At 34.3% G+C, this 25,624-nt stretch overlaps 1 protein-coding gene across 1 annotated transcript in view; it reads right to left on the bottom strand.

Moving 5' to 3' along the window:
- Positions 1 to 377: 377 nt before the first annotated feature.
- The window catches only part of LOC135201834 (C-type lectin domain family 17, member A-like), a 53,058-nt gene continuing 27,811 nt past the window's right edge, over positions 378 to 25,624 (bottom strand). Inside the window, exons 4-6 of the mRNA XM_064231112.1 lie at positions 12,411 to 12,480; positions 2,854 to 2,972; positions 378 to 1,017 (exon numbers count right to left, since the gene is read on the bottom strand). Of these exons, the coding sequence (XP_064087182.1) occupies positions 782 to 1,017; positions 2,854 to 2,972; positions 12,411 to 12,480 (425 nt within the window). The 3' untranslated portion in view covers positions 378 to 781. The remainder of the gene's footprint in view (positions 1,018 to 2,853; positions 2,973 to 12,410; positions 12,481 to 25,624) is intronic.

Below are 25,624 nucleotides of genomic sequence, written 5' to 3'. Positions count from 1 at the left end.
AAAGCAGAAAGCTTTCGATGACCTGCGCGGTTGTCCTTGTCAATCTCAAGGAGCGCCGTGCAGGTCATCGAAAGCTATCTGCTGTACATTCTAAAATACAAAATCAAACAGACATACTATTGTGGATTTACTTTTCCAGTAACGATATTTATAATTATCTATAAAAATCTGGTAATATAAGAAAATAATTCTGGTGTCCTGTTTTCTAACGTTTCTGACATAATCATTATAATTTTCTAATTACCAGCATTATAACAGAGTATAACTTCTTTTTACAAAAATCGGCAACATTCGATTTACTAATTATGATTTTAGAGTCAAGTTTCAAGATGTTTCATAAATTGTTTACAAAGGATAAAAAAAAAAAACAATACAAATATATCTGCATCGGGCCATTTTATTAACATAATCTTCCAAAAAACCCATTTTGACATAAAACAGTCTTCACTGATGCCACCTAATTTTACATAGGCCTAATCCTGACTGATAGCATCCAATTTGACATAGGTCTAATCCTCAGTGATGGCATCCAATTTTGCATAGGTCTAATCCTGACTGATAGCATCCAGTTTTGCATAGGTCTAATCCTTTGATGACATCCAATTTTACATAGGCTTAATCCTCACTAAAGGCATCCAATTTTACACAGGCCTTATCCTCACTGTTGGCATCCAATTTCACATAGGCCTAATCCTCACTGTTGACATCCAATTTTACATAGGTCTAATCCTCAAAGTAATAATTCATTTAAGAAAAGAGATGACTATGTCGCCTTGGGGTTTTAAATAGCTCCAGTGACACCCAGCTGGCACACAGACTTGACAGCGACATGGCAGGGGCGGTCGATGAAATACCCATCCTTGTAGAAACCCATGCAGTCTTGGCCGCCGATGCCCTCCGGGTCGCCGGGCCTCCAGAAGGGCACGCCCATGGCGATCGGGGTCGCGTCCAGCCAGTACCAGAAGCCCTCCTCTCCGCGGTCAGTCCCTCCAAGATGAAACCCTAAGGATGCGTTGTCTTAAAAACAAAAATAGGAAAAATATAGAGGTGTTTAAATTTACTCTGAGGTAGAAAGCGAAAATAGCATCACTACATTGAACATTATTATTATTATTATTATTATTATTATTATTATTATTATTATTATTATTATTATTATTATTATTATTATTATTATTCAGAGGATGAACCCTATATTCATATGGAACAAACCCAGAGGGGCCAGTGACCTCAAATTCAAGCTTCCAAATAGTATGGTTTCATTTGAAAGAAGTAACAGAAGGTAACTGAAAATACTGAAAGAAGAGATCAGTTATCAGAAAAGGAAAAATAAATAAATCAACAAATTAATAGATAAATAGATAAAAATGTAAGTAAAACATCAAAATGCAAGGACTGATTGATTGATTGATTGATTGATTTACAGATTTTTGGCAAACATGCCAAGCACTGTGGCAACTAAGGCCATTCAGCGCTGAAACGGAAACTGACGTTGGAAAGGTTTGAAAGTTGTAGCAATTGTTACGAAAGGGTGGACAGTAAGAGAATATGGAAGAGAATATGGAAGGAAGTACAGTAAAAGGAATCGAAGGGGGTCTCAGCTAAGAGCCGAAGGCATCCTGCAAAGAACCTTAAGTAGTGCCTACAGTGCACCACCTCAGTCCAACAATGTGAGGAATGATTGGACCTCTGGAACTGAGATTCGACAGCGAGGAGCATTTACTGCTTACTGGTGTTCAACAAACACACACGTAAACACCCGAACGAACACACATACGTACAAACGCTCACACACATTTGGCCCAGTACAGCAAGAGACCCCAGAGGGTATTTGGGGCGGTTCTTTTAAAAAGTCATTTTGGTTCTGTTAACCTACCCGGCGAGTTGTGTATCTAGTAATTACACAACTGTGGTGGACAGCAACCACGGTAGGGACGAGCATGGGCGAGCAACCATGTCGCTACAAGATTTGCTGAGAACTTCTGGCATTTGAATAAATTTTTATCTTTTTATTAATTTGTTTTCTCTTATAGATAAGTAAGATCTCTTCTTTCGGTATTTCCCTTTGCCTTCTCTTATTTCCTAATGAATTTCAAGTCATTGGCCACTGTGGTTTGTTCCACATGAATAGGCTTCATCTGCTGAATAATAATAATAATAATAATAATAATAATAATAATAATACGTTCAGGATCATGTGTTCACTTTACCGCTGAGGCACTGTGGGTTTTAAACGGAGAGAGAGAGAGAGAGAGAGAGAGAGAGAGAGAGAGAGAGAGAGAGAGAGAGAGAGAGAGAGAGAGGTTGCAAACGGACCGGGGCTTTTGATTCCCTTTGCCTCATATAAAGTCAACTAAGAGATTAAACTACTTTGTTTAGCATACTAGAAAGTGAAAGAGAGAGAAAATTACGTCTTTGGACACGGGTGCCCGTGTGTGTTTGAGAGAGAGAGAGAGAGAGAGAGAGAGAGAGAGAGAGAGAGAGAGAGAATTAATTGGCTTCAACCGAAAGAGGTAGCAGCGATATCGATTACTGAGAGAAATATCTAGAGAGAGACGCCAAATAAAAAATATAGCTTATAGAGTATCAAAAGGAAAAAACCCCCACCGGAAAAAAACAACAACAATAAGTTACAGATAAACAATAGAAGTGAAAGAATCCCTGTCATAGCAAACGCTATAGTGATGAACAGTTATATTATTATTGCAGCCACCTTGACATGGAACACTCATCTTTGTAAATAAACATCTATACAAGAAGTCCTCATATGGACTAAGAATAACACAGACCAAGAAAGCTGGCAACTTGTAGCTAACTACAAGTTGCCAATCAAGCAAAATGAGCGAAACTCACGGTTAATCAAAATATGGTGCCAGAGTTTACCATGCTGGTCACATGTGGCAACAATAGCCAGGTCAGCGTCTTGGCCTAAGCTGCGTCCACTCTCTTGACATATGACCCGGGCTTCGTCCCTGACAGAGCATAAAGTAAATCGTAATAAGATTTTTCTCTTTGCTTGAAGATGCACAGGCAATGGACATGAAAAACATTCTTGCATATATATATATATATATATGATTGATGATCCACAAAAACGAGAATCGGTACGTGTATACGCTTGTTAAAAAAAAAATCACTACACCTCTGCTGAACTAAACGGTGAAACGGTGTACCTGGTTTATAGTTGTCCGGTCTGGATTGAAGTTGTAATGATAGAGAGAGAGAGAGAGAGAGACGAGAGAGAGAGGAGAGAGAGGGGGGGGGGGGGGGGGAGTGAGAGGACGGGGGGGGGGGGGGGGGGGGGGGGCGTGAATGATTTAGGCGTGGCGTAAATGGGATAATACTCATCCGTCCAGGGAGGAATCATTAATAAATTCTTGCAGATGAATCCACGAATCACTTACAATTTCAATCAAGATACTGGGAAAGATTGCTGCTGCTCCTCCGCTTTCCAGTCAGACTCTTTCCTTGTGGTTTCACCAAACACCCATAAATCAAGTCACTTCCGATCAGAGATGTTCGGTTTAGATCCATGATCTACTCACAAGGAGCTGCCTTGGAAAGATTGATGAGCAGCGCGACTAGGGCCTTAGTCACATTGTGCTACTTACGATACTAAGGACGGCTGTTACGCCTATTTCCCAGAAAGACAGACTAATTAAAGATAAAAAAAACAAAAAAAGTTCCCAGAAAGATACTCTAATTAAAGATAAAAAAAAATTTCCCAGAAAGGTAGACTAATTAAAGAAAAAAAGTTCCCAGAAAGACATACTAATTACATATAAAAAATAAAAGTTCCCAGAGAGACAGACTAATTAAAGATAAAAGGAAAGTTCCCAGAAAGACCGACGAATTAAAGATAAAAGGAAAGTTCCCAGAAAGACTGAATAATTAAAGATAAAAAAGTTTCCTGAAAGACAGACTAATTAAAGATAAAAAAAATTTTCCCAGAAAGACAGACTAATTAAAGATAAAAAAAAGTCCCAGAAAGACAGACTAATTAAAGATAAAAAAAATGTTCCCAGAAAGATAGACTAATTAAAGATAAAAAAAAGTTCCCAGAAAGGCAGACTAATTAAAGAAAAAAAGTTCCCAGAAAGACAACCTAATTAAAGATAAAAGGAAAGTTCCCAGAAAGACAGACTAATTAAAGATAAAATGAAAGTTCCCAGTAAGACAAACTAATTAAAGATAAAAAAATGTTCCCAGAAAGACAGACTAATTAAAGATAAAAAAAAATGTTCCCAGAAAGATAGACTAATGAAAGATATTAAAAAGTTCCCAATAAGACAGAATAATTAAAGATAAAAAAATATTCCCAGAATGACAGACTAATTAAAGATAAAAAAAATGTTCCCAGAAAGACAGACTAATTAAAGATAAAAAAAGGTCCCAGAAAGACAGACTAATTAAAGATAAAAAAAAATGTTCCCAGAAAGATAGACTAATTAAAGATAAAAAAAAGTTCCCAGAAAGACAACCTAATTAAAGATAAAAGGAAAGTTCCCAGAAAGACAGACTAATTAAAGATAAAAGGAAAGTTCCCAGAAAGACAGACTAATTAAAGATAAAAAAATGTTCCCAGAAAGACAGACTAATTAAAGATAAAAGGAAAGTTCCCAGAAAGACAGACTAATTAAAGATAAAAGGAAAGTTCCCAGAAATACAGACTAATTAAAGATAAAAAAAAATGTTCCCAGAAAGATAGACTAATTAAAGATAAAAAAAAGTTCCCAGAAATGCAGACTAATTAAACAAAAAAAAATTTCCAGAAAGACAGACTAATGAAAGATAAAAAAAAGTTCCCAGAAAGACAGCTAATTAAAGATAAAAAAACGTTCCCAAAAAGACAGACTAAGTAAAGATAAAAAAAAGTCCCAGAAAGACAGACTAATCAAACATGAAAAGAAAGTTCCCAGAAAGACAGACTAATGAAAGATTAAAAAAAGTTCCCAGAAAGGCAGACTAATCAAACATGAAAAGAAAGTTCCCAGAAAGACAGACTAATGAAAGATTTTTGAAATCCAGAAAGACAGACTAATTAAAGATAAAATAAAGTTCCCAGAAAGACAGACTAATGAAAGATTAAAAAAAGTTCCCAGAAAGAACAGACTAAGAAAAGTTTTAAAAAAATCCAGAAAGACAGACTAATTACAGATAAAATAAAGTTCCCAGAAAGACAGACTAATGAAAGGTTAAAAAAAGTTCCTAGAAAGACAGACTAATCAAACATGAAAAGAAAGTTCCCAGAAAGACAGAATAATGAAAGATAAAAAAATTCCAGAAAGCAGACTAATTAAAGGTAAAAAAAGGTTCTCAGAAACACAGACTAATTAAAGATAAAAAAAGTTCTCAGAGAGACAGACTAATTAAAGATAAAAACAAGTTCCCAGAAAGACAGACTAATTAAAGATAAAAACCAAGTTCCCAGAAAGACAGACTAATTAAAGGTAAAAACAAGTTCCCAGAAAGACAGACTAATTAAAGATAAAAAAAAAAGTTCCCAGAAAGACAGACTAATTAAAGATAAAAAAAAAAGTTCCCAGAAAGACAGACTAATTAAAGATAAAAAAAAATTTCCCAGAAAGACGATTTCATTGTAGTTACACATGTTCAGTTACTCCCTTTGCCAATATTTTCTTCCCATTTCGAAACGAATTGGCATACTCATGAAAAGGGGAAACAAATAAGGATTCCTTTATGAAAAGGAAAAGCGAATCAGAATTCGTTTATGAAAAGGGAAAACGAATCAGGATTCGTTTATGAAAAGGGAAAACTAATCAGGATTCGTTTATGAAAAGGGAAAACGAATCAGGATTCGTTTATGAAAAGGGAAAACGAATCAGGATTCGTTTATGAAAAGGGAAAACGAACCAGGATTCCTTTATGAAAAGGGAAAACGAATGAGGATTCGTTTATGAAAAGGGAAAACGAACCAGAATTCGTTTATGAAAAGGTAAATCGAATCAGGATTCGTTTATGAAAAGGGAAAACGAACCAGGATTCGTTTATGAAAAGGGAAAACGAATGAGGATTCGTTTATGAAAAGGTAAATCGAATCAGGATTCGTTTATGAAAAGGGAAAACGAATCAGGATTCGTTTATGAAAAGGGAAAACGAATCAGGATTCGTTTATGAAAAGGTAAAACAAATCAGGATTCGTTTATGAAAAGGTAAATCGAATCAGGATTCGTTTATGAAAAGGGAAAACGAATCAGGATTCGTTTATGAAAAGGGAAAACGAATCAGGATTCGTTTATGAAAAGGGAAAACAAATCAGGATTCGTTTATGAAAAGGGAAAACGAATCAGGATTCGTTTATGAAAAGGGAAAACAAATCAAGATTCGTTTATGAAAAAGTAAAACAAATCAAGATTCGTTTATGAAAAGGGAAAACAAATCAGGATTCGTTTATGAAAAGGGAAAACGAATCAGGATTCGTTTATGAAAAGGGAAAACAAATCAGGAAAATTTGATTTGATGAAAAGGGAAAACGAATCAGGATTCGTTTATGAAAAGGGAAAACAAATCAAGATTCGTTTATGAAAAAGTAAAACAAATCAAGATTCGTTTATGAAAAGGGAAAACGAATCAGGATTCGTTTATGAAAAGGTAAAACGAAAAATAATGCGTTTCTTTAAGATTTAGTAAAACTCAAAATTAGAATCAGGATTCGTTTATGAAAAGGTAAAACGAATAAGGGTTCGTCTATTAAGATTTCGCGATTGATCTATATCCTCTGTGGGTACTATTCGTTGGTAACATTTTGATTTGAAGTCTTCAGTTCAGTATCCTTTTGTCTTCCTCAAATGTATATCTTACAAAGTCTTAGATCTAGTGTTCTTTCTCTTCAAACTATTTAGAATCCTCTCTCTCTCTCTCTCTCTCTCTCTCTCTCTCTCTCTCTCTCTCTCTCTCTCCTCGAGACTTCGATAACTAAACATTACTAAAAAATTTCAGTATCTTCAACTGTTTATTTACTAATTATCTCTCTCTCTCTCTCTCTCTCTCTCTCTCTCTCTCTCTTTTCGACATCGATAACTAAACATTACTAAAAATATTCAGTTTCTTCAATTATTTATTCACTAATTATTCTTCTCTGTCTCTCTCTCATCGACTTCGATAACAAAAAATTACTCAAAATTTGCAGTATTTTCAACTATTCATTTACTAATTATCCTTTTCTCTCTCTCTCTCTCTCTCTCTCTTCTCTGTTCTCCGTTCTTCAATCTCTCTCTCTCTCTCTCTCTCTCTCATCGACTTCGATAAAAAAAAGTTACTAAAAATTTTCAGTATCTTCAACTATTTATTCACTAATTATCCTTTTCTCTCTCTCTAATTAAAACTATTTATGATATTGCATTGAAACGTAAACAAATACAGGACTGATAGATGTGGCATGGAAAAGAGCTAGAAAAACATTTTATTCACTAATGACAAACTTGAATTTAGTAAGCATAACATTCTAAAATTACCCTATGATGAAAGGTTTTTAAATATTCCTAGAATTTTAAAGCTTTTTAACATAAATGTTGTTTTCAGTAATATTAATGTCAAGAGTTTAGTAATCAAAAATTCTTCTAAAGATCTTCCAGGCTGCATATATGAAATTCCTTGCAAAAAGTGTGATGAAGTTTATTACGGACAGACCAGTAAATCTCTTTCACAACGTCTCAAACAGCACCAATATTCTGTGAGAACTGGGCAAATGTCGAATGCATTATTCGTACATATGAGAGATTTAATCCCATGTAATGACACAGTTAAAAGGAATATCATTGAATCTTGTTTCATCAAGTCAAATAATAGAAATTAAATGTTCTAAATTTAAGTCTTGGTTATTTAAACTTGATGCTTTCATAATGAAAAAAGTTGTAGATAAATATAAGCAACAAAATTAATATATTCAGTTTTTACATGTTTTGGATTGTAAAGATACTTTGTAATTTCGGTTAGGGTCAAATCTGTTTAGGTTTGTGACCGTGTGATATCCGATAATCCTGGATTATCTCTTTTAATTTTTACCTTTTTGACAATTAAGCATCTGGTATTCTTGATCTTGTTGTGTACCTGAGACCTTTCTCTCCAATTGTATTTCATTCGCTCCTTGACAATGTCTGAGTAAAGACGAAGGCGCTTGGATTTCTGACTATCATTTTCCTGTGGTATTCGCTTTTATATATATATATATATATATATATATATATATATATATATATATATATATATATATATATATATATATATATATATATATATATATATATATATATATATATATATATATATATAAGAGAGAGAGAGGAAGGATGATTAGTGAATAAACAGTTGAAGATACTGAAAAGAGGAGAGAGAGAGAGAGAGAGAGAGAGAGAGAGAGAGAGAGAGAGAGAGAAAAGGATAATTAGTAAATAAACTAGTTGAAAATACTGGAAATTTTTAGTAAAGTTTAGTTATCGAAGTCGAGGGGAGACCTTACCTTACCTTACAGACCTTACAGTTCGTTCGGGTTGCCCCAGGTCCCTCAGTGTGAGGCGCCTCTAATGTCTACCAGAGAGTGCTAGACATCTTCCGGTATATTTTTGCATCTTCCAATCTTGGATGGTCTGGGATGCAGTTTAGATATTTGTCGAGCTATTCTTAAACACATCTACGCTCACTCCTGATATATTCCTCAGATGAGCTGGCAACGCATTGAATAGACGCTGCATTATCGATGCTGGTGCGTAGTGGATTAATGTCCTGTGTGCTTTCCTTATTTTTCCTGGTATAGTTTTGGGCACTATTAATCTACCTCTGCTTGCTCTTTCTGATATTTTTAGTTCCATGATATTTTCTGTTATTCCTTCTATCTGTTTCCATGCCTGAATTATCATGTAGCGTTCTCTTCTCCTTTCTAGACTATATAATTTTAAGGATTGTAGTCTTTCCCAGTAGTCTAGGTCCTTAACTTCTTCTTTTCTAGCTGTAAAGGACCTTTGTACACTCTCTATTTGTGCAATATCCTTTTGATAGTGTGGGTACCATATCCATATTGCAATATTCAAGTGGACTACGAACATATGTTTATAAAGCATATCATGTGTCAGCTTTCTTGTTTTGAAGTGCCGTAACAACATTCCCATTTTTGCTTTACATTTTGCCAACAGAATTGATCATTGCATAACATGTTCCTATTCATCATCACACCAAGGTCTTTAACTGCTTCCTTATTTGTGATTGTCTCATTATTAGGTCCCCTATATGCATATAGCTTTCCTTCTCTGTCTCCATAATTTATTGATTCAAATTTATCAGAGTTAAATACCATCCTATTTACCTCTGCCCAATCATATACTTTGTTAAGGTCTCTTTGTAGAGCGTTCCTATCTTCATCACAAGTAATTTCTCTACTTATTCTTGTGTCATCAGCGAAACTACTCATTACCGAATCCTTAACATTACTGTCTATGTCTTCAATCATAATAACAAACAATATTGCAGCTAGCACCGTACCTTGTGGCACCGGATATTACCTTGGTTTCATCCGATTTCTCATCGTTTGCAATAACTATCTGTTTTCTGTTGTGTAAAAATTCTTTTAACCATCTTCCTACTTTATCTACGATATGTGTTTTCTAATTTTCTTTGCTAATATATTATGGTCTACTTTGTCAAAACTTTGCTTTTGCAAAGTCTAAATCAAACCACATCTGTTTCATTTCCGCTTTTCATATTTTTTGAATATGTTCTCACGGTGGACTAACAGTTGGGTTTGTGTACTTTTTCCGGGTACGAAACCGTGTTGTCCTATATTAAACAAATTATTTTTTATTAAATGTTTCATAATATTTTTCTTCATTACCCTTTCATACACTTTCATAATATGTGATGTTAGACTCACAGGCCTATAATTACTTGCCTCTAGTCTTGATCCACTTTTGAAAGTAGGGTGATATATGCTAATTTGTGCTCATCATAAATCTTGCCTGTATTCTACACTTTGTCTTAATAATTATTGCAAGTGGCTTTGCGATAGAATGAACTACTTTCTTTAACAAATTAGCAGGGACTCCATCCGGCCCTGCAGCAGCTCCATTTTTAATTTCATTAATTGCCTGCACAATATCAGCTTCATTAATTTCTATGTCAGCTAAATATTCACTATTTTCTTCCCTTACTTCTATATCATTATCTTCATTATCTATTCTAGGGGTGAATTCTCTCTTATATCGTTCTGCCAGTATGTTGCAAATTTCCTTTTTTTTCATTCGTTATCTCCCTTCAATTCTCAGAGGGCCTATTTTCTATCTTCTTTTATTCATCTTCTTCGCATATGAGTATAATAGTTTGGGGTTTTCGCTTGATATTTAATAGGGTTTTTTCTTCCAAGTCCCGTTTTTTCATTTTCTTTTGATTGTATAATAATCTTTTGTTCTGCATTTTCTATCTTACTTTTTAGTTCTATAACTTTCCATGCATTTTTTTTCTTTTGCAAGACCTTTTTTCCACTTTCTGATTTTCTGGAACAAGATCCTTCTGTCTCTTGGTATGCATGAATGATGTTTACTTTTCTTCTCGGTATATATTTTTCCACTCTCCAATCCAATATATAATATCTCCGTATTTACCCTTATGTCATCACTTACGAAAATGTTATCCCAATCTTTGTTTAATTCTTCATTAATTTCTGACCATTTTATATTTTTACTGTAGAAGTTGTATTTTCCATATCCTTCCCACTTTTTCATTTCTTGCTTATCTCTATTTTTTCACTTGCTTTGGGAATGAACTGTTAAATTCTAGACATTAATGGTCTGAAATAAAAACTCGCATTATAACTATTATTTCTTTAACATAATTCATCTCGTTCACAATACTAGGTCTAAGTATTTTCCTTTCTTGGTTGGCAGGTGATTTTATTTGTTGAATGTTGTATTCTAGTAGCATATCTAATAGCTTTTTCAAATTGCCTCTTATCTTCTGCACTACTATTACTCTCTTTTTTATATGTATAAGTACAACCACAATCTCTATTCGTTCTTTCCATTCTACGAAAGGAAAGTTGAAGTCACCAGATAGGAGAATAGTCCAGTCCTTGTGATTTCTACATATATCATCCAATTTTTCAATTATTAAGTCAAACTCTTTAGTATTAGGAGGTCTATATATTACTATGTTCATCAATTTTTTCAGATTCAAATTCTACCGCTATTAGTTCACATTCTGATTACTATATTTCTCATATATTTTTTTCCTTGTTTTTTTGTCTTTCCCATATATTGCGGTTCCCCCTTGATTCCTATTTTTTCTATCTGATCTATAAGTTTGGAACCTTTTATTTGATCATCATTCCCAGTCTCTTTGGAATACCACAGGTTTCACTTAATATTCATTATATCTATTTTCTTTTCATTTTGGGTTAGTTCTTCTAAGTACTCTATTTTTCTTTTTGAGTTACTCGTAACTAAACCCTGCGCATTTCATCACTATGATGGTTTGTTTGTGTTTTCTCCTTCATTTAATACTGGTAGTAATAAGGATTTTCCCATGTCTCTTTCCTGTTCTGGTATGTTGTTCTTTTTTTCATTTCCCAGAAATTCTGACATTAAAAATCCAACTTTTCCATAATATTTGATCTTCCTTCATCATAATTATTCATTTTGTGTCTGAATCTGCAATTTTCTCCGTTTCTGCAATATCCTCTTGCATAATAAATACAGTTATTATCTCTTGAGTAGAATTTCGGAGCTGATGCTTTGAAATTTTTGCTGACACCTCTGCATATCTCATTGGTGGTTTGCTTTTTCTCTTTTACCTGATATTTCTTGATTTCTCTCTTTATTTGTTTCTTCTTTATTTTGGATTTTGGAGAGAGAGAGAGAGAGAGAGAGAGAGAGAGAGAGAGAGAGAGAGAGAGAGAAACGGATAATTAGTGAATAAATAGTTGAAGATTGTAAAAAACTTTTAGTAATGCTTAGTTATCGAAGTCGAGAGAAGAGAGAGAGAGAGAGAGAGAGAGAGAGAGAGAGAGAGAGAGAGATGAGTGGGAGAGAGAGAGAGAGAAGGATAATTAAATGAATGAATAGTTTGAAGTACTGAATAATGTTTAGTTATCGAAGTCGATGAGATATATATATATATATATATATATATATATATATATATATATATATATATATATAATATATATATATATCTCATCGACTTCGATAGCTAAACATTATTAAAAATTTTCAATATCTTCAACTATTTATTCACTAATCATCCTTCTCTCTCTCTCTCTCTCTCTCTCTCTCTCTCTCTCTCTCTCTCTCTCTCTCTCTCTCTCTCTTCCTGTGTCCCACATCGGTGGTTCGGTTTCCTGCAGAAGTGAATACCTAAGAGTATTTTAGCTGGAAATGGGAGTTACAAGGGCTCTTTGCACGTACCAACCATGCGGTTCCTCAACAATATAGTAACAAGCTGTTCCTACTGTCTTGAAAGGCGAGGGGCATGTCTCTGCGAATGATGAAAATAAATGTTAGTTGGCTTTATATTCATCTAAAAATCAACTGCATTAGACTGCATGCTTCAATTAAGATCAGTCCGAGTTGATTGCATAGTCGAATGATATTCGATTTTAGCTGATTGCATATTTGAAAGAAAAAATATTTAGTTGGTTGCATATTAGGTAAATAATACTCAATTTTAGCTTATTGCATATTTCAATAAGAAAAAACTTGGTTGACTGCATACTTGAATAATACTCAATTTTATTTGATTGCATATTTGAATAAAAATAACTTAGTTGATTGCATAGTAGTTCAATAATACTCAATTTTAAAAGCTGATTGCCTATTTGAATAAGAAAGAACTTAGTAGATTGCGTATTCAAATAAAAAAAAACTTTAGCTGATTGCATATTTGAATAATAAAAAAATTATTTGATCGCATATTCAAATAAAAATCAGGTATATATGGCATATTTAAACACAAGTAAATTTCAGTTGATTTAACATTTAGATAAAAATCAATTACGTTGGTTCTTTTATTCAAATAAAATCAATTGTGGTTGATTTCAAATAAAAATTAGTTTTGGTTGATCATATTTGATTTTATATTTAAATACAAATAAATTTTAGTAGATTGCAAAGAGATCAAAATAATATTTTGTTGATTGTACATTCAGATGAAATAGAATTGAACTGATTTCACAGTCAAATAAAAATAAATTATAATTGATTTTATATTTAAGAAACAATAAACATGAATTTATTTTATATTCATCATTGAACCTTGTCTATGTAAAATACACATACACACACACACACACACACACACACACACATAAGGCAAATTGCGACTAGAACGAGAAAGGCAGCAGGAGTAATGCAAAAATCATCCAGGCTGAACGATACGAGAATTACAACAATGTTGAAGGCAACTCGTGGAAGAATTCTTCTTCTTCGCTTTCATCGTGTCATCCAAGGAGTAATAAGCTCGCAGTGTTGAAAATTCAAAAGAATATTTCCGAAGCGCTCGTGTGCACACAAGTATAGTCTTCCTTACATGTACGCGCTCAAATGCACCTCGGTGATTAATCTCTCTCAGGGGGAGGAACAGAAATTAGTCTGTGGCAATAGATCAGTCACAGTCTGCCACAGGAGTTCGGAAGAAACTTCCTTCATGTGGAAAGACCCGGGAACACAAATTGCTGTAACATCCTGTGGGTATTTTCAATGCAGTCTTCTTCAATGTCAAACTGGTCGTCTAAAGTATAAATTGATGCAATGGGCGGATATGTATAAATAAGTATTATTATTTTCTTTCTTCTGTTTATTGTTTGTATTTTTACAGCGCTCATTCACTTCCCCTACAACGAAGATGATTGGCTTCAGTGATAAACGGCCTAATAACAACTACTCACTATAGCCTCCAATGCTCCATAAACAAACAAACAACCAAACACACACACACACACCAACGCTCATCATTTTGCATCCCTTTGTGTTCTTAGGAGAAAGCCTCACTTTTTTTAAGAAGTTTTTGCACCATCGTTTACCTTCTTCCATTTTCTTACTAATCTCTGGATTATGCAGTTTTAGTCATATTCTTCTTCTTCAGATTATCATTATTATATTATTGAAATGATTCCTACCTAACACCACGACCCATTCATTTTCTCTTCACTAGTAGGGAATTTTTTTTTTTAAACATTTCGTATTACCTACCGGCACCGTCTTTATTATTATTATTATTATTATTATTATTATTATTATTATTATTATTATTATTATTATTATTATTATTATTATTATTATTATTATTATTATTCATAACGAGTAGAATATACATGAATGAAAAAGAGGAAAGCAAAATTTAGAGAAGTGTGGCAAGAAGCAAATGAATAGAAAAATAATGAACTTCCATACGAATACAAAATGCAGGAATTTATTCACTGTATAAATACGCAAGTAAAAAAAAATAAAGGGCAACAACCGTCAATCAGCCTACCGCGTTTTTGCTTATCGGGGAGTAAGCCTACAAAATACTTTGTTGTTGGTGTTGTTGTTGTTCTTGTTGTTGTTGTTGTTGGAGGGGGGGTAGGGAAGGTCTATGGGAGAGCTTAAAAAGGCCTGAAAAAGGTGTTTCATGTCCAGTTAAAGATACAGGAATCTTAGGATAAGGTATTTATGATTTATTTATTAGAATGAAATTGTAAAAAATAAATAAATGAATGAATAAATAATGTACATGTTAACCATTCAAGAAAATAATTTATAATATAAAATATAGTGTATTTATTTTGATTTTAGTAGGTGAAAAAATCATCTATTTGAACGTAGAATTTAGCAAGTTTTAATTTACCTTAAGTGAGGGATATAACGTTTTATGCGTGAGGGGAAAAGCTGGAGGCCAGATCACGCATTCTCAACGCTTCAGCAGTAACTTATCCGTCTTTCCTCACCCCCACCCCCACTCCTCCCCCTGGCTACGGGTTTCTATTCTATCGCATGTTTCCAAGAGTACATGCAAAACAATTTTTTGCCAATGCGTAATGTAGTCCGTTGTCTCACCCTTTTATCAAATCCTGAATCTTTCCAAGAAAGTTGAAAGTTGTAATCGCAAACGCACGTACAGGTAAAATTATTTACTAATTTATATATACATACACACATTGTATATATATATACGTATATAAATATATATATATATATATATATATATATATATATATATATATATATATATATATATATATATATATAGGGAATTGCCGAGGAACCAGAAGGCTCCATTTTCAGTTGATTCCCCCTTCAAATATAAAGGCTTATGATATATATGTATATATATGTATATGTATATATATATATATATATATATATATATATATATGTATATATACTATATATATATATATATATATATATATATAATATATATATATATACTACATATATATATATATATATATATATATATATATATATATATATATATATATATATATACAGATCAAGGGTATATATATATAAAATATATATATATATATATATATATATATATATATATATATATATATATATATATATATATATATATAAACTATTAAAATATTCCTTGTAAAGTAACTGACGAACATGTGAATCAAGTACTTAATACTTAAAGGCAATGCCGCTATGTTCTCAAATAATGACACATGACTGATCACAATTTAACGGAGAAAATGCGAAAAGCCGTGATAATATTTAAGGTATAAATGAGAGAGAGAGAGAGAGAGAGAGAGAGAGAGAGAGAGAGAGAGAGAATAATAACCAAGAGGTAAGTGTAACAAAGGAGAGCGAGAGGGAAACCTCGTTAATCACTATAGGTAACTGGCAGTCTCACGCGAGTAACTGGCGGATAATATTATCACGGAAGGAGCTCGACACCTTCCGAGTTACAGACAACGACATACTACATCTATACTACATAATAAGCTTCGCCAGTCGCCGCCACTCGCTTCGCTGGTCCGAGTTGTCTGTCTCCGAAAATATCATTTCGCAGTTTGACTTGCAGGTGTGTGATGGTGATTACAGGGTGTGGTTTCCGACGAGATTCTGAGGTTCGCCCCTGTAAGTTTCACATATGGCCTTTTTTTATATAAGGGTTTATACTTTATTTATGATTTTTTTTTCCCACATCATTATATAGCTTGGTTCAGTTTTAACCGCTTTCCAAAATTTACTATGCTGTGATTTGAGTGATTCTGCGGGGCTGTAAGTTTTATTTATGCTTTTTTTTTTTTTTTTATAAGGGTTTATTTATGATTTTCCCCTCCACATCATTATATCTCTTGGGTCAGTTTTAACTACTTTACAAAATTTACCATGTTGTGATGTGAGTTTTGATTGTGTATATGGCCTCTTCCACACGCCCGAGCTTTGCTCTTTCTGTTGAATTACCAACAAACCCACCCACACCCCTCCCCAGCCTTTCCCCCCCCCCCCCCCCACCCCCCCCCCCCTCCCGCGAGAACTGGTTACCTAATGTTACTCGAAGGATTTGTTCATAGTGAAAGGTTGATAGTAAAAGTTAAAGACGTTTTGACTGTTGAGTAAGAGGCCACGGGGGACACTTTTTGAAAAGTATAAAAGCTGAAATCAATGCAGCTGACGCCATCAGTACTATATGCCGTCTACACCAGTGGTGGTTCTCAACCCTTTTGAGCCCAAATTCCTAATGATATGCATATAATACTAAAAATCCTTGATCACAATTGGGGAATTTCCCCAAGTCTTTAATTTCCCCCCAAGGGGGGAATTCCCTCCTGGATGAGAACCACTTTTTTTTTCCCCCAGGAAATAACCCCCTCACCCAACGTGGGTGCCTGTACTTTGAATTTTCTCACAGATTGAGGGTTTTCCTGGAAGACTTTACTTGGCGTTTCTTGATTATATATTCCCTGTTTGTAAGAAAACGTGAATTTAGTATATTACTCATTTATCTTCTGATCGACATTAATTTTGCATTGGCACTACAGCCACTGGTTCGGCTTCAGTAACATCATTACTATTCGTACTTTTAAATTCTTGGCCAGTGTAAGCCGTGTAAGGTATACTCAAACACGAGCAATATGCAATATAGTTGTATATTCACGTAGTCCAATACAACATGATGGGCAGCAATGCACCTGACGATGTTGACGCCATGCTTACTCAAGCGAGACTGCCGCTTTAAACACATTTTGGCGGGAATATAAGTAACTTTTATATGCAACATATGGAAACATTTATCCTACAGCCAGGTTACTTGGCTAGCAAACCTTCACTGGTCGCAACTACTACTAATTTATTCAAAATGACTTTCCTTATGAAGCGATCTTCGGTTTACATTGAATGTCAAGTCCTACTATAACCTACAATCGTACTTTTTTTTTCATATTTCCCGTGAGAACGAGAGTAACTCTTTAAAGTTTTCCTATTAAATTAGCAAGCCTATAACCTACAACAGCACCTTTTTTTTCATATTTCCCGTGAGAACGAGAGTTACTCTTTTAAGTTTTCCTATTAAATTTGCAAGTACAAGGGAAATAATGAGAATGGCTACATAAAAAAGCTGAAACGAACACAAGCAAATAAGCGCTTCCTCTGCCATAAGGTTGAGAATTGCACTGCAAAGATTATGTCGAGGCAGGAGGAGTTTGTTTCTGTGCTAAGTTTATTCTTCTGCAATCTTTCCCTTAGACCCATGCCAGTTTTGTAACCAATAATATCCTTTGTTTATAAATCAAATGTAAACCGCGACACTGTAGTTAGTAATTTTCATCATTGATACTTAAGATTAATATTACTCGTTGTGCCAAAATTATGAAAACTTCAATTTACCTGGTCCTTTGTGAGAGGGCAACGACATTTAATACTAAAGTTATTGTATTTTGTGAAAACAGTTTTTACTGTTGCTAAACCTTGGTTACTAGGGAATCTGATCCTTCATTACTAGGGAATCCAAACCTTGATTACTAGAGAATCTGATTCTCGAATACTAGGGAATCTAAACCTTGATTATTAGGGAATTTGATCCTTGATTACCAGAGAATCTGATCCTTGAATACTGGGGAAACTGAATCTTGATTACTAGGGAATCTACACCTTGATTGATAAGGAATCTGATCCTTGATTACTTGGTTATGTAAACTTCGATTACTAGGAATTATATCCTTGATTACCAGAGATACTAGGGAATCTAAACCTTGATTACTAGGAATCTGATCCTTGATTACTAGGATATCCGAACCTTTATTTCTAGGGTAACTAAGCCTTGAGTACAAGGAATCTAAACCTTTAATAGGGAATGTGAGCCTTGATTACTAGGGAAATCTGATCCTTGAATACTAGGGAATCTAAACATTGATTATATGGACTCAGAACCTTGATTACTAGGGAATCGAAACCTTGATTACTAGGGAATCTGAACCTTGAATACTAGGGACTCTCTAAACCTTGATTACTAGGGAATCTGGTCCTTGATTACTAGGGAATCTGGTCCTTGATTACTAGGGAATCTGGTCCTTGATTACTAGGGAATGTGAACCTTCAATACTCGGGAATCTGATCCTTGATTACTGGGGAATCTAGACCTTGATTAATAGGGAATCTGATCCTTCATTACTAGGGAATCTGGTCTCCTTGATTACTACGGAATCTAGACCTTGATTAATATGGAATCAGAGCTTTGATTGCTAGGGAATGTAAACCTTGATTGCTAAGGAATTTGATCCTTGATTACCAAGGAATCTAAACCTTGATTACTAGGAACTCTGATCCTTGATTACTAAGGAATCTAATCCTTGATTACTAGGGAATCTGATCCTTAATGATTAAGGAATCTATGCCTTGATTACTAGGTCACTTTTTAATGGCACATAGTCATGCTTGCTAGCTCATTACTAAGGGATTCAAGAGCCGATGGAACGCAGGTTTTCGGCAATAACTTTTTTCAAAGCATCGGGTAAAGGTGAAACTTGGCAAGTTTGTACCGAAGTTCAATAGTTTTGGCTGCACTTATCATAGTAAAAGTGAGTTTCCTATGTCAGAACCAGATAAGGGTTTTGAACGCAATAGTGACTATATAACGTCATGGCGTCATGAGGCTCCGCCTACATTGAAGAGAAATTTATGTGGAAAACGTCTCTTCAGTGCGGCCCTGCCCACTTGCCCATGACATATTAATTGGTATTAGTACCCATCCTACGCTTGAGAGATATCGGTGATGACGAACAGGATTTGTAATCGTCCCCTTGATTGCATTATCATTCTTAGTAATTTCATTATTATTATTATTATTATTATTATTATTATTATTATTATTATTATTATTATTATTATTATTATTATTATTTTATTTAGAGGTTTCATCGCCACTTCCACAGCGCTGTTGGAACTAGGTTGTTAGCTTGGCAGTCTTCAATTGTTTCTACATTACAAATAATTCAGTGTATGTAATTCATCCGCATAATGAACCAGTCTATAGCTCATTTGTTAGATCTACATCTATCCATGGCGGAAACACAAAAAGACTATATGGTTTGTTTTACCTCAGGTTTCGACACTATAGCCTTCTGTTTGCTGCAGCAAGATGAGTGTTGCCAAAAAAACTATTGCCCACTATAGAAATAATGATCTATTCACGGATTTTCTCGCTCTTGCCACGAGTCTTGCTCGTATACAAAGTGGCAAGGCGTAGCACAGATGCAATCTTGCAACCACGGCGACAATCCCGTATCCTCCTGGCCACTATGCTTTCCAGAGCCCACGAAGTAGAGTTTTTCGTAAACAATTTTTGAATCGACGTATACGGATTTTCACGCTGCTGAAACACTGAGTGTTTCTTACATTGTCCTAATTTATGGTAGTACACGGAATTAACAGATGTGCTCGATAAGCCGTTTACGCTTAGAAAAAGACCAACTTCTTTCCTTACTCAGCCAGCAGCCCGTTTCGAACAAGCGGTGCTACAGGAATATTAGGATAGGATATTTATGATTTATTTATTAGAATGAAAATGTAAAAAATAATGTACATGTTAAACAGTATCAAAAATAATTTTCAGTCAACTAGTGAAATATAGCGTATTTATTTCAATTTTCGATGGTGAAGCAATGCTCTACTTGACTGTATATTTTAGCATGCGCCCCGAGCAAGCTGGAGGTCGGAGCACTCCTTGTTGAAATATATTTCATTGATTTCCTGTTGAAAATTATGAATGCAAGAAGTTGACATTCTGTAAACGTAAAGCGGAAACCTTCCAGAAGGAAATGCTATAGAAATGAAGAACATTTCTGTAATGAAAGGGAGAACTATATTTAATAAACAGAAATTACTATAGGCAGCGAAGTGAAAATTTTGTTTGGCTTGTAACATGACAAGAACAGGTTCCATTTCGAATTCGTAATTGTGACGGGAAAGCTGCGCATTATCATTATTATTATTATAATTTTTTTTTTTTTTTTTTTTTTTTTTGCTCTATCACAGTCCTCCAATTCGACTGGGTGGTATTTATAGTGTGGGGTCCGGTTGCATCCTGCCTCCTTATGGAGTCCATCACTTTTCTTACTATGTGTGCCGTTTCTAGGATCACACTCTTCTGCATGAGTCCTGGAGCTACTTCAGCCTCTAGTTTTTCTAGATTCCTTTTCAGTGATCTTGGGATCGTGCCTAGTGCTCCTATGATTATGGGTACGATTTCCACTGGCATATCCCATATCCTTCTTATTTCTATTTTCAGATCTTGATACTTATCCATTTTTTCCCTCTCTTTCTCTTCAACTCTGGTTGTCCCATGGTATTGCGACATCAATGAGTGATACTTTTCTTCTTGACTTTGTCAATCAACGTCACGTCTGGTCTGTTTTGTTTGCACGTATCATCCCTATCCGTTTCTGATACCATAGTCCCAGAGGATTTTTGCCTGATCGTTTTCTATCACTCCTTCAGGTTGGTGCTCGTACCACTTATTACAGCAAGGTAGCTGATGTTTCTTGCACAGGCTCCAGTGGAGGGCTTTTGCCACTGAATCATGCCTCTTTTTGTACTGGTTCTGTGCAAGTGCCGGGCATTCACTTGCTATGTGGTTTATAGTTTCATTTTTCGTATTGCACTTCCTACATATGGGAGAGATGTTATTTCCGTCTATCGTTCTTTGAACATATCTGGTTCTTAGGGCTTGATCTTGTGCCGCTGTTATCATTCCTTCAGTTTCCTTCTTTAGCTCTCTCCTCTGTAGCCATTGCCATGTGTCATCGCTGGCTAGTTCTTTAGTCTGTCTCATGTATTGTCCGTGCATTGGTTTGTTGTGCCAGTCCTCTGTTCTGTCTGTCTTTCTCCTGTCTCTGTATATTTCTGGGCCTTCGTCTACTTTTATTAGTCCTTCTTCCATGCACTCTTTAGCCACTCGTCTTCACTGGTTTTCAGATATTGCCCCAGTGCTCTGTTTTCGATGTTGACGCAGTCCTCTATACTTAGTAGTCCTCTCCCTCCTTCCTTTCGTGTTATGTATAGTCTGTCCGTATTTGCTCTTGGGTGTAGTGCTTTGTGTATTGTCATATGTTTCCTGGTTTTCTGATCTATGCTGCGGAGTTCTGCCTTCGTCCATTCGACTATTCCTGCGCTGTATCTGATTACTGGCACTGCCCATGTGTTTATGGCTTTTATCATATTTCCGGCGTTGAGTTTTGACTTGAGTATCGCCTTGAGTCTCTGCATATATTCTTTCCTGATCGTGTCCTTCATCTCTTGGTGTTTATATCCCCTCCTTCCATTATTCCCAGGTATTTGTATCCTGTCTCATCTATGTGTTTGATGTTGCTCCCATCTGGTAGCTTTATCCCTTCAGTTCTCGTTACTTTGCCTTTTTGTATGTTGACTAAGGCGCATTTTTCTATTCCAAACTCCATCCTGATGTCCCCAGATACAATCCTTACAGTTTGGATTAGGGAATCTATTTCCTTGATGCTCTATTATTATTATTATTATTATTTTTTTTATTGATTATTATTATTATTATTATATTTTTTTTTTTTTTTTTTATTTTGTAATTTTTTTTTTTTTTTTTTTTTTTTTTTTTGTTTTTCTCTATCACAGTCTTCCAATTCGACTGGGTGGTATTTATAGTGTTGGGGTTCCGGGTTGCATCCTGCCTCCTTAGGAGTCCATTATTATTATTATTATTTTTTTTTTTTTTTATTATTATTATTTTTTTTTTTGCTGTATCACAGTCCTCCAATTCGACTGGGTGGTATTTATAGTGTGGGGTTCCGGGTTGCATCCTGCCTCCTTAGGAGTCCATTATTATTATTATTATTATTATTATTATTATTATTATTATTATTATTATTATTATTATTATTATTATTATTATTATTATTATTATTATTAATTATTTTATTATTATTTCAGTAGATAATGAATGTAATTAATGATAGAGGAAATGTATAGGAGGGCCTTAAGTTGCATTACTAGGATAATATAATCTATCTTGTAATAGATAGTGACCCCCAAGGATTTTAGCTTTTAAACCGGTATGTATCCACCTTTGTGGATACATAGGGATGCTCGGAAAATCATAAACAAAACACTGTAAAGATAATGAAGATAATTACCCCAAGAAATGCTATAGTCTTAGATAACAGCTGTTACCCGAATTTTGTTGGCCTCACTGTTTAAGGGAAATCCTTTTAATTGCTCGCACAAAGAAAAACATGAAATAGTCTTTAATTAAATGAGCTGACCAATGCAGCTGCAAAGTGATGTAGCGTGAGAACCGGGCAGAAGAGGCGACGTTTTAAAGACGGTATTTCCGGAGAATTATGCAGCCCTCCAAGAACTGTGTACTAGGAAATAAATGCTAAGAGCACGAATACCATTGCTAGGTATGTTGATTCCCGGAATTTTGGTTTCGGTAATTTCATTCCCCGAATTTTGATTCCCGGTATGTTGGTTCCCATTATTGTTCATTCCCGGAAGTTTGATTCCGAAGTGCTCATTACCATACAACTCCCGGAAAACTTTTAGTTCTTCTACCCATGACTTTTTTTAATGTAAATAGTCTATTTGCTTATTCTTCCCAAATAGTTATAAAATATTAGTATATTAAAGAATTAAGTAAAAAAAATTTTTTATTGACAATTAAAAGTAAAATTTTGTACACAAACAATAGTCAATAAAAAGCAAGAAAAGGGGAAATACTAGTTTTAATAATGCAATATCCTTGCAACTGCTTTTAAGAAGTCCATTTTTTTTCTGTGAATCATACCGCAAAACTATATTTTTCAATCGCTCGTTTAAGTTCTTGTACTTTCGCTTATTTGGAATATCATGACCAGCTTCAAATTGAGTGTTTTTTAATTGGGCAAGGTTCTCTTCTTTTTTCAATGCTGAAATAACTTTCCAGATGTTCGGATGAATACCTTGAACAACACCCTTTAAAGCACAGTGATAACCTTCTAAATTATTATTGGTGCGAGGATGATCTTGCAAAGTTCTCTCACGTACATTCCATATATCAATAGGATATAAAGGTGATATTCGCCTTCGTCAATTGCCTCTATACCCCTTTCACACCCAATATGCTTCAAAATATGACACCAGTTCTTTGAGAACTCTTAGAAGTAATTGTTAGTAAATAGACTATTGTTATGTTTACTTTGGTTTAAACACTCTTTAGGTATGGTCAGTCGGGAATCAAATCACCGGGAATCAACAATACCGGGAATCAAATTACTGGGAATCAAAATTCCGGGAATGAAATTACCGGAATAAAAATTCCTGGAATCAAAATTAAAACATAAAAAAAGTAAAAAAAACGCGTCGAAGTTTCTTCGGCGCTATCGAGTTTTCTGTGCAGTCGCTACAACGTATAATCAAGGCCATCGAAAATAGATCTATCTTTCGGTGGTCTCTGTATGATGCTGCATGGGCCGCGGTCCAGAAACTAAACACGGCCCGGTGGTGGCCTCTCCTGTATTGTTTGCCAGAAGCACAATTATGGCTAAATTTAGCCTTCAATAAAATAAGAACTATTGAGGCTAGAGGGCTGCAATTTTTGTATGTTTGATGATTGGAGAGTGGATGATCAACGTATCAATTTACAGCCCTCTAGGCTCAGACGGTTTCAAGATCTAATGGCGGACAGAAAAGTGTGGACGGATAAATGATGAAGTAAATGCCAACTCCTCTTCCTTACTGCTACAAATAATGAAGGATGTGAGATATATTAATTCTTTTAAACTACAGATGTTTGAACATAGAATAAATTTACTGGGGAATCTGTATACCTCAGGGTCAGGAGGTTGAATTTCATGACACCATTTTTTGTCTTGTGATGCAATAAGTGGAACTTGACTCGTGTGTTAAATGTGAATGAATCTGGGTTACTGGCGCTCAAGCGTGAGTGAATTATGAACAGGACTGTGAGCACAGGACGCTAAACATTATTTAGTAAAAATAATGTTCCGTGACTTAAAAGTTCTAATACTTAATTGATATAATAAAGAGGATAATGAGAAGTATTAACTGAAAATACCGTATGCGTGTTATACACGTCGGAAGTACGTAGTTATTTTTCTTCGTGCAATATATATCTATATATATATATATATATATATATATATATATATATATATATATATATATATATATATATATATATTGCACGAAGAAAAATAACTACGTACTTCCGACGTGTATAACACGCATACGGTATTTTCAATAAATATGTTTCATTATCCTCTTTATTATATCAATTAATTATTAGAAATCTTAAGTCATGGAACATTATTTTGACTAAATAATCTTTAGGGTCCCGTGCTAACAGTCCTGGTCATAATTCGCTAACGCTTGAGCTCCGGTAACCCAGGTTCATTCATATTCAACACACGAGTCAAGTTCCACTTATTGTATCACAAGACAAAAAAATGGTGTCATATATATAATATATATATATATATATATATATATATATATATATATATATATATATATAATTTACTTCATTTTATTTATTTTTTTTATAGATTTCACTAAGATCTCAGGTAAAAGGCTGGAACTGGCAAAGGCATCATGCACATCAATCCCTAAAATGTCCAGATGTTGCCCAAATGATATTTTTGACGAGTCTTCGATATGCAATATGCAGAATGTACTTTGCAAATATATTGCAAAATCATTATAAGTTAATTTTAAGGTTAAAATGAGAAAATTGTAACTTTTGTTAAATAGAATAATACTATTAGGAAATAAAATTTAAAATATGTAATGTGTACAATTCGCCATGTTAATATAATGTAAAATCATATTGCAATATATTAATATTAAGGCCAAAGTAAGAAAAATTGTACCCTTACCCAAATAAAATTGTGGATATACTGCTTTACTCTTACTAATACTTAACTTTCTAAACTATTCCTTACCATGGTTAGCTAGCTAACTGACCACACTCTTCTTTCACCCATCTTATCTATCAGTTATATATAAAAAAAAAGGCACATGGATTTATTTTACCGTGATTTCCCCATCTCATCTGTGTTCCCAAATTCACTCTACTGACCTTCCCCAACTCAGCTCCCGTTTCCGGAACTTATTTTATGGTGGATAAATTCAGTTATATAAAACAAAATGCACATGGA

Source organism: Macrobrachium nipponense, chromosome 28 (assembly GCF_015104395.2).
Source record: "Macrobrachium nipponense isolate FS-2020 chromosome 28, ASM1510439v2, whole genome shotgun sequence".
Taxonomy (NCBI): Eukaryota; Metazoa; Arthropoda; class Malacostraca; order Decapoda; family Palaemonidae; genus Macrobrachium; species Macrobrachium nipponense.
The sequence above is the reverse complement of the archived record's forward strand: the minus strand, read 5'-3'. Positions and strand labels throughout refer to the sequence as shown.